The sequence below is a fragment of the Xenopus laevis genome, chromosome 8L, assembly GCF_017654675.1.
Source record: "Xenopus laevis strain J_2021 chromosome 8L, Xenopus_laevis_v10.1, whole genome shotgun sequence".
In the NCBI taxonomy this organism is placed as follows: Eukaryota; Metazoa; Chordata; class Amphibia; order Anura; family Pipidae; genus Xenopus; species Xenopus laevis.
The window spans coordinates 99,149,062-99,162,093 of NC_054385.1; the positions used below are offsets into that span (position 1 = coordinate 99,149,062).

General features: G+C 38.5%; 1 protein-coding gene across 1 annotated transcript in view; it reads left to right on the forward strand.

Moving 5' to 3' along the window:
* Positions 1 to 9,035, forward strand: part of desi2l.L (desumoylating isopeptidase 2 like L homeolog) — a 36,967-nt gene extending 27,932 nt beyond the window's left edge. The window contains exons 3-5 of the mRNA XM_018231098.2: positions 5,232 to 5,325; positions 6,816 to 6,957; positions 8,568 to 9,035. Of these exons, the coding sequence (XP_018086587.1) occupies positions 5,232 to 5,325; positions 6,816 to 6,957; positions 8,568 to 8,810 (479 nt within the window). The 3' untranslated portion in view covers positions 8,811 to 9,035. The remainder of the gene's footprint in view (positions 1 to 5,231; positions 5,326 to 6,815; positions 6,958 to 8,567) is intronic.
* Positions 9,036 to 13,032: the final 3,997 nt, after the last annotated feature.

Consider the following 13,032-nt stretch of genomic DNA (forward strand, 5'->3'; position numbering starts at 1 on the left):
GGTCCATTATTTGAAGCGGAGCTGACCATTAGATGTAAGCCTTTTTAAACTGATTGCAGTTTCTTAATGGTAATTTTAAGAAAACAATGTGTATATATATATATATATATATATATATATATATATATATATATATATATATATATATATATATATATATAATCGCACTTAATTCATTACACCATCAATTGCAAATGACCCAGGTGCTATCCACGTTTGCCATAAATAGAAAAAATCTAAAAGATATAGATGCACACTGAGTACGTTTAAGGTTAAAATGTCCAAACTTTAATTAATTTACATACTTAAAATGTAGTTCGACGTTTTGGTCTATTCCTAAGACCTTTCTCAAGACCATGGTCTTGCCCCTATATGTGGACGACCAAGGTGAATTGACATTCTCTTTACCTCAAACACCTAGACAATTGTAGTACCTTTATAATAGTTAATAATAGTTATGAGCACACATTTGAGAGGCAGGGGGACCGGTGTATTTCCCAACTGATAGCTTAAAGGAGAAACAAACCCCTTATTAAAAAAAACCTACCCCACATAGACCCCCCTCCCCCCAACCCCCAGCCTAACTGCTACCCTGGGCAAATGCCCCTAACTTTTTATTTACCCCGTGGTGCGAATTCAGGGATCGGAGTTCACGGCAGCCATCTTCCGGGTATTCGGTAATCTGAGAATGAGACCGGCGTGGCAGCGCATGCGCAGTTGGAGCAGTTTCCCGGTTCGCGTCAACTGCGCATGCACCTAAATTGCCGGAAATTGCAGAATCACCGGAAGAATACACAAAGACCTGGATGATGGCTGCTGTGAACTGCGTTCCCTGAATCTGCACCGAAGGGTAAGTAAAAAGTTAGGGGCATTTGCCCGGGGTAGCAGCTAAGCTGGAGGGAGGGGGGTCTGTGTAGGGTAGGGTTTTTTTTAATATGGGGTTTGTTTCTCCTTTAAAGGGAATGTTAACCCAAGAATATTTTTTTGCCGAACATAATTCCAAGCAGGTTTGAATATACATTCATTACAAATTTTCTATGGTTTTTAAGTTATTTGTATATGTATTAATATTGAATGCAGTGTTTGTCTGTCCCTTTCTTTCTCTGCCCTGGTGGCTCAGACTGTTGATAGAATGTAAGACATGGCGAAGGATTAACAGACCTGTCTTTGCTGGGGAACTAAGACTTTTGCAACATTGTTTAAAAAGTAACCGCCCAGAGTTAAACAAATGCTGCTTTCAATAGCAATTGTTTTAACAAATAATTTTAAACGCACTGAAAAATTTTTTATTGGAAAGTTGCTTAGAAATATGTTCTCTTTTATTAGGCAAATGTTTATTTTGGGGTTGACTTGCCCTTTCATTGTTGCAATTTTGTATATTGTTTTTGATCACTTCCCATTGCAACAACTTGATTTAGCTACTGGTGCTTTAAAAGTCAATGTATAAGTGCTAGCTTGAGATTGACTTTCACATCCCAGCTGCAGAAGCTTTCAAATTTTCATCAGTCGCTATTGTGTGGAGTGGGTATAATAAGAGCCCTTGACTTTCCCTGGAAAGCGCGCTAGGCAAAGCATGAGCCACATACACACGCACTAAGCTTTGAATTCAGGAGATAATTTTATTCTATATAACATGATGCTCTCTTCTTGGCTGAACATAAAAGCACACACTGTATAAACCAAAAGGAATGAAATCCCCGTCTCTGATATAAACATTCAGTCTATCCGTTCCCTGTTTTATAATTTGGACCTGAACCAAAGACAGACTGAAGGAACAATGTCTGGAGAGGCTGGAGAATAAAATGCAGCGCTTTTAATATCATTTGAGAGAAACTGTAAGTTACTCGTTTCCGTCTTTCTTAAAATTTTTGGTGTTCTCTGAACTTAGAAATACATCAGAATTACATCCTCCTGGGCCAACAAACTCAACTGCACTTATCCAGCTTGGGTGGGGGGATCTTTGTCACTGAAACAGGTATCAATATGTACAATGGACTGTAACAGCATTTGACCCACTAATATATCTGCTGCCACTGCAGGAAGAAACATGTCCCAGACTATTAAAGGGGACCCGTCACCAAAAACACTGGACACTGTTATTAAGACAAGTCTATCTTGTTTGTGCACCAGAATGGGGGACCTGATGTCCATCCCCATGCCCTGGCTACACAATTAAATGGTGAAGAAAACAGGGGAATGTGAGGAGAGCAGTGACATCTAGGAAGTGCTGAATGGAAAGTGAAAGTAATTGACTGCTCCGCCTCTATGCCTAAGGCATAGAGGAGTGGCGAACAATATTTGATTGACAGCTGAAATTTTTTAAATGAGTTTACAACAGCTATAAATGCTTTAATAAAAAATAGAAATTGGGTTTCATGTTTAATTTGAAAAGGACTTTTATTATACAGAGTTTTATGTCTGGGTGACAGGTCCACTTTAATTCCTGTATTAAGATCTGAACCCAGTTCTTCTTCGGGAAAGTCACCCAGAGAAACTCTGATAACTCTGAAACACTCTCTTTAGAATAAATCAGTTCATTGATAACGCACAAGGTGCTGATTAACTGGAATTCAAACAGATTTCTGCATGTGAAGTTGAGTAAAAATGATCATTTTTTCCACATGGGTATACAGTATATTATTTTAATTTGTAAAAAGTTGTGTTCAGTGCAAATGTAATTTGCACACAAATGTGCATTTTCCTGCCATGTATAAAGCTATGAAGTTCATCTGTTCTGATGTGCCATACACTTTTATAACCTATGGAATTTTTTTAAATGTTTTCATGTAATTCATTTCTTATGACATCACTTCCAATGGGCTTCTATTGAATGGGCACACTAAACCAACGCATTTCGTAAGTGATAAAATTCTTTCGTAAAAGAAAAGTGTGCCCATTGGATAGAATAGTTTAATCTTTGGTTTTTGGCTTTCATTCATTTCATTGTTTTGGAGACATTATACCAGTATCTGTCCTGTTCAAAGATTACCTTTTACCTTAAAGAAACATCAAAACATCAAAAAATTTAATTGTTTTAAAGTAATACAAATATAATGCAGTGTTGCCCTGCACTGGTAAAACTGTTGTGTTTGCTTCAGAAACACAACTATTGTTTATATAAATAATAATAACAGCAGATAAGCTCTGTAGAACATAATGGTGTTATCCACTATTTAACCTGTGCCATATAGCCTTTTTTCAATATCCGCCATTGCTACTCAGCAGCTTGTTTATATGAACTATAGTCGTGCTTCTGAAGCAAACACATCAGTTTTACCAGTGCAGAGCAACACTACATGATATTTTCATTACTTTAAAATGCTTTAATTTTTTGGTGTTACTGTTTCTTTAAGTGAACTCCACACCTCTAGGGCTGCAGCCAGACGTGGATGTTTCTTGGCTTGTGTATAAATAATGTATTGTAGGATTAAGCATTATATCATGCCATTTTTTAAATGTTTTATTAAAAAAGAAGCAAGGAAATCATTCATTGTATGTACAGTATCTAAGTATTCATTTAAAGGGGCAAGGGTACCTTGGATATGAAGTGGTGACATGTAAACACTTTTTTTTTTAACACATAGAGGGTTATTTATCAAAGGTCGAGTTTTTTAGAGGTTTATGTGGTTTTTTTTTTTACTTTGAATGAACTCACAACTCGAATATTTTCCAATTTAAGAAAAAAGAACTTGAATCAGTGAATTAATCAAGTTTTCCGCAGGAAAAAACGCGAATTGCTTTAATTAATCAAGTATTCGAGTGAGACCCATTAAAAGAAGCCCGAACATCATGAAGACTTTTAACATCTTTGACTATTAACATAGTTCAAGGGACCTCTGCCATTGACTTCTCCATGACAGGTTTTAGTATTTTTTGGTTTCAAACTAATTCCAGCTTTGGGGTATAATAAATCTCCAAAAATTCAAGTTTAAAAAAAAATCTGAAAATTAGAGTTTTTGACCAAAAACCACCCTCGGCAGGAAAACATAACTCGGTGTTTGATAAATCTGCCCTATAGCTTTGCATAAACTAGTAAAAATTTACCTTGGAATTGGTTTTCACCTTGTGTAATGACCTTCTTGTACATTCCTGTAAGGCGACTAGAACTAATTATTGCAAGGCACCACAGGATGCAGTTAGGAGAAGTCAAATGACTTTTCCCACTTAAGTTGTTGAAAAGAAGACTATGCAGGGTAACACATCCTAACAGCTTTAAATATAAGAACATTTTGCATTTTATCTATTAAAGATCACCTGTATGGCTTGTCTTTTTAAAGGTAAAGGAATATTGGCCTAGAGCATAATATTTGTGCTTGGATAGAGAACCAGGGCTGGATTTGTGGCGAGGGCCGGGCCTAGGACGGCAAAGTCCTAGGGGCGGAATGCGCCCAGCCGCTCTATAGTGAGCACAGGGGGTGCGCAGCTGGCCAGTGCTCCAGTGTACCTGCGCTCACCAGAAAGATGCGGACGGCGGGCGCTTGGACCACGTGGGCTGGCGCTAGGACCACACGGCCCAGGACCGTGAAGCCCAGTGCTAGGACGGCGCAGCCGCTGCTCAAATCCGGCCCTGTAGAGAACTGGCTGAAGGATAGATTATAAAGAGTGGTTTTAAATGGTCTGTCCTTGGCCCTTTACTTTTACCTTTATTAATGACTTTCAGGTGGGCATTGAAAGTACTGTTTCTATTTTTGCTGGTGATATTAAATTGTGTAAGCTATCAGTTCTATTCAGGATGCTGCCACTTTGCAGAAAGAATTGACTGAATTGGAAAACTGGGCAGCAAACTGGCAAATGAGGTTCAGTGTTGATAAATGCAAGGTTATGCACTGTGGTAGAAATAACATCAATTTGACCTATATACTAAATGGCAGCGTGCTGGGGCCTCCTTAATTGAAAGGGATTTGGAAGTTTTTGTGGATAACAAGTTGTGGCAGTGCCAGTGACTACTAAAGCAAGTAAAGTACAATGCATGAAAAGGGCAGTCAATTGAAGGATGAAAAAATTATTTTGCCTCTTTATAGGTTTCTAGTAAGACCTCACCTGGAGTATGCAGTGGAGTTTTGAGCTTGTGTCCTTAAGAGGCATATAAATGAGCTGGAGAGAGGGGACACAACAACTATTTTTCGAAATGTGTTAAAAACATTTCTTCTAGGCATATATCATATTTTGTAATGCATTTTGTAATGATATATATCAAAAAATTTAACATATGCTGTTTTTCCTCATGGTAGAATTTGCCTATGGAGGGCACCCTTATCCATTTAGTGGGATTTTTGAAATCACGCCAGGCAATGCCGCAGAGCTTGGAGAAACATTTAAATTTAAGTAAGTATTCCAGCATGACATCACCATCAGGGCAAAATATGAGAATATTTAAAGGGACTTAACGTACATATTCTTCATTTTCTGTATTTTAATAGTCATCATAGTTGTGCTAGTGTGATCCATCCCATAACCAATGACCAACAACCATCTGGCACTAAAGTTAGAGCTTTTGTGCTCTGCATCTTTACTCTCTGATGTAGCCCATTTTTACTTGTTTTAATAGAAATAATTAAATAAGTCCTCCTCCATCTCCACCCAATTGTGGTCCATGTCTTATAAATATTATACCTTTACATTGGGTTTACCTGTGAGTGATGATTAGAAGCTGGCTTCTCTTCACCCCGCAGTTGCTCTGAAGAACCAAAGAGGCTGGAAATGAAAGTACTTTCAATTTCACAGTTCTGCACTAGCTTACAATAGTCAGCATGCACATCCAGCAAAATCCTTATTTATTAAACACATGTTGAACAAAAGATGGAAGAATTTCATTATAGTCACAATATGTCTGGCAGGATGCAGCCTCTGACCTCCCTGGAATAATCCTAGTTTTACTGGAACTTACAATGTGAGTAAAATGTATGATCCATTAGAAAACTCCTAACCGCTTACCTTAGCAGACAAAAAGTGATTTCAAAGTTTGTTTCAGCATATATATATATACAAGTTACACAGTAATTCTGTTATGTGCTCTGCAGGAGGCTGAGAGATAAGACAAGTCTGTTCTTGCTGCCTTACGCAGAACTGCTTTTTCTGATCGGGTGGTTGTGGGAATATTAGTCTGGAAAATACAAATACTTTTATTTATTCCAGTTGATCCTCTAACAAGTAGGAATATATATTAAAAAATCCTGAATATTAGAATAAAAAGCAACAGTCATCAGGCCTGGATTTGTGGTGAGGCCACAAAGGTCTGGGCCTAGGGCGTCAATACTTTAGGGGTGGCATACCGCCCAGCCACATCCTAAGGAGCACTGGGGGCTCAATGCGGTCGGCACCGGGACCATGTGGCCTTGGGGCGCCGCATTGTGAGATCTGGCCCTGACAGTCATTGATTGTGCTCCAAAAAACTTGCCAAATAGTATAAGGGTGGTGGCACACAAGGCTACTGGGGGAGATTAGTCTCTCTATCATCTGTCTATCTATCATCTATCTATCTATCTATCTATCTATCTATCTATCTATCTATCTCTTTATCGTCATTACATTACAGCTGTAACAGTCCTTTTTGGGAAGTAACCTATGTTTTAAATAAACAGGATGTTTGGGCTAAAATTTGGATTGTTCTGATTTTTATAATTTCATAATGTAATTTCAGTTAAATTTCCCTATTCATCATTAACTAAAACAGGCCAGATCCTGGATATAGGCCCTCAATATCTTTGGATAATAACCAGTCTTCTGATAATCACCTACAAGCCTTCTTCCCTACGACAGGGATTTGATACAAATGATTCGTATGCTTGCCTGCCTGACGTTTACTTTTCCTGCAGGGAAGCTATTGCCCTCGGGACCACAGATTTCACAGAAGAAGACATTGATAACATAATGGAGGAGCTGGGGAAGGAATACAAGGGAAATGCCTATCATTTAATGCACAAAAATTGCAACCACTTTTCTGCAGTGTTGGCAGAGGTTTGTATGTCTTTTCTACCCCCCAATTACTAACTTATTCGCATGCAGGGATTCCTATCTCCAAAGAGCCTCCATAAGAGCAACAGTGTCCATTTGCACTCTCTTGTAAATAAGCCTGCAGTAGTGTGATGTGATTATGGAATACATTGCACATCTGGTGCTGCAGAGAAGCCTTAAACAAATTACAATCACAGATTAGATCTCTGGTGTTAAAAATACTCTCTTACAGCAAGTGTTTATGTGGAAAACAAGCGAAAAGAGAGGAAGGACAACTTGACAGCACATTTTTATTAGCACAATTATCATATTTAATGATAATTCAGGATATTATTCTATCTCAAAGCCAACTCTCAGGACTTTCATAAAATACTGTATGTAAGGACTTACCCTGGTGTCACACTTGACAAAGGGCTTCGCTCGAAACATGTTGTGTAACTCTGCTTCCCAATAAAGAGTATTGCAGTTAATTTGCTGCCTTAGGTTTGTTCCACAACTAACTGCATTATTTACCCTGGTGGTCCAGTGGTTTACCCGTTGGCATGCGGGGGCGCACCGCCATGCCTCTAGCGGGGACGTCCGCCACATGCGTCTATTCCCCTCCAGCCCTGGTATCCCGTGACCAGGGAGCTTAGCTTGGGTTCTGGATGTAGGGTGTCGAACGTGACACTGTACAAACTTTTTACAGGTGCCTCCAAGCACAGGAGTAAGTTATTTGCACATTTCTTGTTCTGCCAGGATGGCAATATTTTCTGAGACCAAAGGGTATCATACTTATAGATGAGTTCTGTTGGAATGGGAGTTTAATCTGCTTGCTTTTAATGGGACACAGACATTAACATACAGGTTAATATCATTTATGTTGAATAATGCACCCCTAGTTTTATTATGTGTGTAAAACTGTCGTTAAAACCTCTATATAAAAATGGAGGCTTTCCAATCATAGCACAGTTCAGGGATGAACTGCAGTGATAATGACCTTCCAGGAAACCTCAGATAAAGGGTCCATTCACTAGCTGATCTGACCTCTTCATTTACCTTCTCCTGTAAACATTTATCTTTTGAATCGCTTTCCGTTCTGTTTCTCTTGTTCTTCTTTTCTTTTCCCTTCTATTCTGCTCTGCTTTATTTATTTATTGCCTTTTTTCTATTCTGGTTGGTCTTAGTCTTCCTTATCATAGTCCATAGTGTCTTCTCTCTTCCTTTCATAATTCTAATCTCCTTTTCATTTGTCTCTTTTTAACATCAAGTCCAGGGATTCTTGACCATGGGTTAGAAACCAAAACAGGGATTTTTCACCATACATTATACACTATTATTAATTATAACAAGGTACATCATTAAGTCCAACCTATTTCATAAGTCATGAATGTTAGAAAAAATGAAGAAACCCTGCCCTATTCCCTTCTAGAATGTACACCACCCTCCTCCACTGATTCTTTTTTTACTTACCCTTTTGTTTGAAAATTGTATTGGACTAGAGGTATAGCATCTGCAGTGGCCTAAGGTATGGGAAGAACCATGGTGCTATGTTGAAGGAACTCTTGGTATTCAGAGTGGCCAAAAAATCTAGGCAAGTTTAACAGAATATTTTGTGTTCTTTGCCGTTTCAGATGCTGTGTGGGAAGGAAATCCCAAGATGGGTGAACCGCCTTGCCTATTTCAGCTCCTGTATCCCATTCCTTCAGAGCTGCCTTCCCAAAGAGTGGCTGACCCCGGCTGCCTTGCAGAGTCACATTAGCCTTGGACTCCAAAGAGAAGATCAGGGGGACGCAACAGACGATGACTCTCCATCCACCTCTGGAGCCTGTGCATCAACAGGAACGACTAGAACCTGTAGACACACTAGAGTCTAACTGATAGAATACATCCCTATGGACAATCAGTTTTCAGAGATTACTGTAAACCGTACAGCCTGACAAAATCTTTTTATTTTTATTGAAGGGTTAACCCACTGTTGCTGCTCCGTATTCTCCTTCTACTGAGTGGGATTCTTTGTGCTGGCAAAGAGTTTTGCCAATGGATAAACACTAAAAACTTGGTAACTTTTTAGATTCATTAAAAAGTGCATTCCAAAAATATTTTTATTTTTTGTGCTTTCTTTCCTTCTTACTGTGTATTGTAGCAATTATTTCCAGAGTTCCCTTTGTTCATTTGATTTCATTTTCAGACACTGATTTTTTTTCAAGATACACAACTGGTCTTTGTATTTTACTTATTTCCTGACCCCGTTCCCTCTTATATTTTCTAAAGGGTTATGTGTGTAGCCAAAATGTTAAGTGCACATGTGTTGTAACGTGTGTGCATTCACAGTTTAGAGGGAACATGGCTTTATAGTTATCATTATCCTTTATTTATGTACGCATGTATGCTTTACAGAATTTGTCCACGATTCACATTTGCTCCTGCCCCAGTGGAACTTACAATCGGTCTGCCTACGGCAAAATGCTTTTTCCTGACATCAATACGTTACAGTAAAAGTGTTTCAGCCTATTTGACATTGCCAAGGCCAGCAAAACAATCTAATAACTCTTGAAACATTGCACCAAAACCAAATAGTTGTTTGTTCTGACAAATTAGTAGGATTTGCTGCGTTAGTCACAAGTGCTAAAAGTGGTGGATGGAATGACAATTTGATGCCAAAGTGTACTAAAAGCAAGTCTTGATTGCTTTACCTAAACGCAGATACAAAAAACAAATTAATTTAATATAAATTGCATCCAGGGGCGATCCCACCCAATTTGCCGCCAGAGACGGCCTTCGTTTTTGCCGCCCCCCCACGGCACTCACCTTGAACGCCAGACGGGGGTCAGCGGGGGTCCACATTGCTAGTGCAGAGAGCGCAATTGCGCTCTCTGCACTAGAAGAGCCGAATTTACGGGTTTAAAACCGGAAATTCGGCTCATAGTTATCAGGAGCGGCAATTTTGGCGCCCCTGGCAACCAGGGGGGCACTGCCGTCTGAGGCGAGTGTCTCAACTCTCCTCATTGGCAGAGCGCCCCTGATTGCATCTGATTACTATTCAGTCATCTAGCATGTGTATTTTAGAATAAGGTGTGGAGAAGAAGTGGAAAAAAATATTCACATGTTTTGTGACAGTCTGTAGTATATACTTATATACAATATTTATCTTTTAAAATGTATGCTTTGTAAAAAGTTGCAGTTTCCAGCCATTAATTAATTAGCATAGATTGCCACTCTTGCCATCACCTAGAAATTCCCAAAATACAGTTTTAGACTGTATTTACACTGTTTGGATAAAAGGTGATGGTAACAACCTTAAAGGTGAAGGAGAAGGAGCACACCCCTCATAGAGTGCGTGACCACCCAAAGTTGTATAATTAATAGTTAAAAATACTATACTATATTAGTCAATCTGTTTTTTTGTCTACCCTCAAGCTATTTGAGCACTGGTCCATTTATATTTACATTGTCTGATTGTTACATCTGAAGGCGAATGGATATTGGGCACTGACAGAGGAAGTGGACCACAAGACCAGAATTAGTGCATGGAAAATAGAGATAAGCGATTTCCATAAGTAAACCATAATCAGGTGACCATTGGAGCCAAAGTGATTGCACTGAGCTCCTGCTTCATTTAATGTATCTGTGTCCACACAGTGTCCTTGTTGGGACAAACAATCCAACAACTCTCCTGGTCTTTTTTACTGGAAAGAAATTTTTTCCTATTCCTTATTTTTCCGCAGATATTTTTTTTTCTGAGCTCTTGACACAAAACAAAGCTGATAACAAGAGGTCATTTTTCTGCTAGCTTAATCAGTTGGACCTCTCAGCTTACTGTGCAGTCAGCAGTTGGCGAACAGTTTGTGAGAGAAAAACCTCAAACAGAGCTTTACTGTAGTTGCCAATTACCAAGACAGAAACGTATCTTAGAAAGAACAAATGTGGGTCTTTATAAAGACAAGAACCCATATGTTATATAGAAAAAGCATTAGGTCAATCAGAAGTATATTCATTTTCAAATTATATTTCATTTTCCAACTTTACTGTTACATTAATTACAAAATAAATAAAGCCCCTAACCAATAAGAGACAATTGTAAACTTGTGTCATAATGATAAAAATAACATTGGCTACTGCACCATTATGGTTGGCATGGAACATTGTCCACCATTGCTAGAGTGGTTGGTAACTAGGTCAGTAACTTTTAGCTGTCATCTCCTCATCATACGTGTATGGGGGGTACATGTAAGAATGCCAAGAACCTGTCTGCTTTCCTGATGTCAGTGAGAAAAGGGTTTAATATGCAAAAACTATCCAAGAACTTTTGTGTCTTTACCAATGTATTTTAATGGGGTCATGACCAGGTTGTGCAGATTGACCAGCTATGGATCAAGCAGATATGTTAGAGATGGTGCACATGGATTTTATGGCAATGGGAAGCAGTGGAAGTAATAGTACATTAGTTGTCTAAGAAGGCTTTTATTCTTCCAGGTCATAATATACAGTATTTAGTAGAGGTAAGTCCACATTCTCAGGTTGTTTAGGCGGTACAGGTATGGGACCTGTTATCCAGAATACTCGGGACCTGGGGTTGTCCGGATAACTGATCTTTCCGTAAATTTGGGTCTTGATACCGTAAGTCTACTAGACAGTCATGGAAACATTAAATAAATCCAACAGGTTGGTTTTGCTTCCAATAAGGATTAATTATATCTTAGTTTGGATCAAGTACAAGGTACTGTTTTATCATTACAGATAAAAAGGAAATCATTATTTAAAATTTTGATTATTTGCATAAAATGGAGTCTATGGGAGATGGCTTTTCCATAATTTTGAGCTTTCTGGAAAACGGGTTTCCGGATAATGGATCCCATACTTGTACATGGGTTACATCAAGGTACAGACTGAAACAGTAGCTAAAAGTAGACATATTTACCAGTTTCAAGTTGTATAAACAGATTAATACTTTTGAGGGAAAGGATAAAAAGTACTTTTTCTGTGAAAAGTGCCTGGTGGAAGCGCCTTCATTAAATTCCTAATTACAGAGTGACTGATTCCTTGACCTAAATGTGAACCTATTCATTTTCTGTTGCGAATAAATGACATTACAACATTTGTCCAAGGTCATACTACATCAGCGAGGGCTTTGAATTTCGCTGCCTATAAATAAATGTTGGTTGTGATCAGCCCATGACAGCAGTCTAATCAGGAGTGATTACGCTTGGAGACAAGGGCAGACTGTTATCTGTAAACTAGTTTTGTGGATGAAGAAAAGGAAACAGCATGTTAGGTCAATTCTCATTTTCTGCTTGAATGTCTATTTAGAATATGGAAGGCAATTAACAAAATTCACTGTGCCAGTAGATGCTATGAGTATATGAAATATGTGCACAGGGCACAACATAGAAGCATATCTGAAACAAGACACATGCCTATCGAGTTCAACCTTTTCTGTCTATATAAAACCTGGCTAACTGTTAGTTGATCCAGAGCAGTGCAAAAAAAAAAATTCATCTGAAGCCTCTTCAATTTGAAAAATTCCTTCCTTACTTAAAGATGACAATGGGACCAGTCACTGGATCAACTTTGCACTAACCTTTTTTCAAAACCCTGTTTTTACTCACTTGCTAAAATGCCATTCTTCTAATGGATGCCCGTCAAGTCTGCTGGAAGAAGCTACTGGTACTTAAAACATTTGAGAGTTTTATTGTTCCCCTTATTTATACATAGTTATCAAAACTCCCCTTCTAACTATGTGTATTCCAGTAACCTATGCTATTCAGGTGATGTTTATCATGTTAACTTCTTTCTTTCTATTCTATACTAACAAGTTTCAAGGCACTTTTGAAAATGTACTTGTACCAATTCCATTAAGCAGGTTTTCAAGGAAATGGTATTGCAGCGGGGCATTAATAGCCAGATTGGTCACCCCATAACAGTTACCAGCAAGCTAAAATGTATATGAAATGTATGTCACTTAACGTACAAGGTCTGAACACCCCGTACATCGATCAAAACTTTGGAATGAAGCTAGAATTCAGAAGCCAGATTTAATCTGGTTGCAAGAAACACATTTTAGGAAACGTGATCCATTACGTCTCCATAGTAATAAAT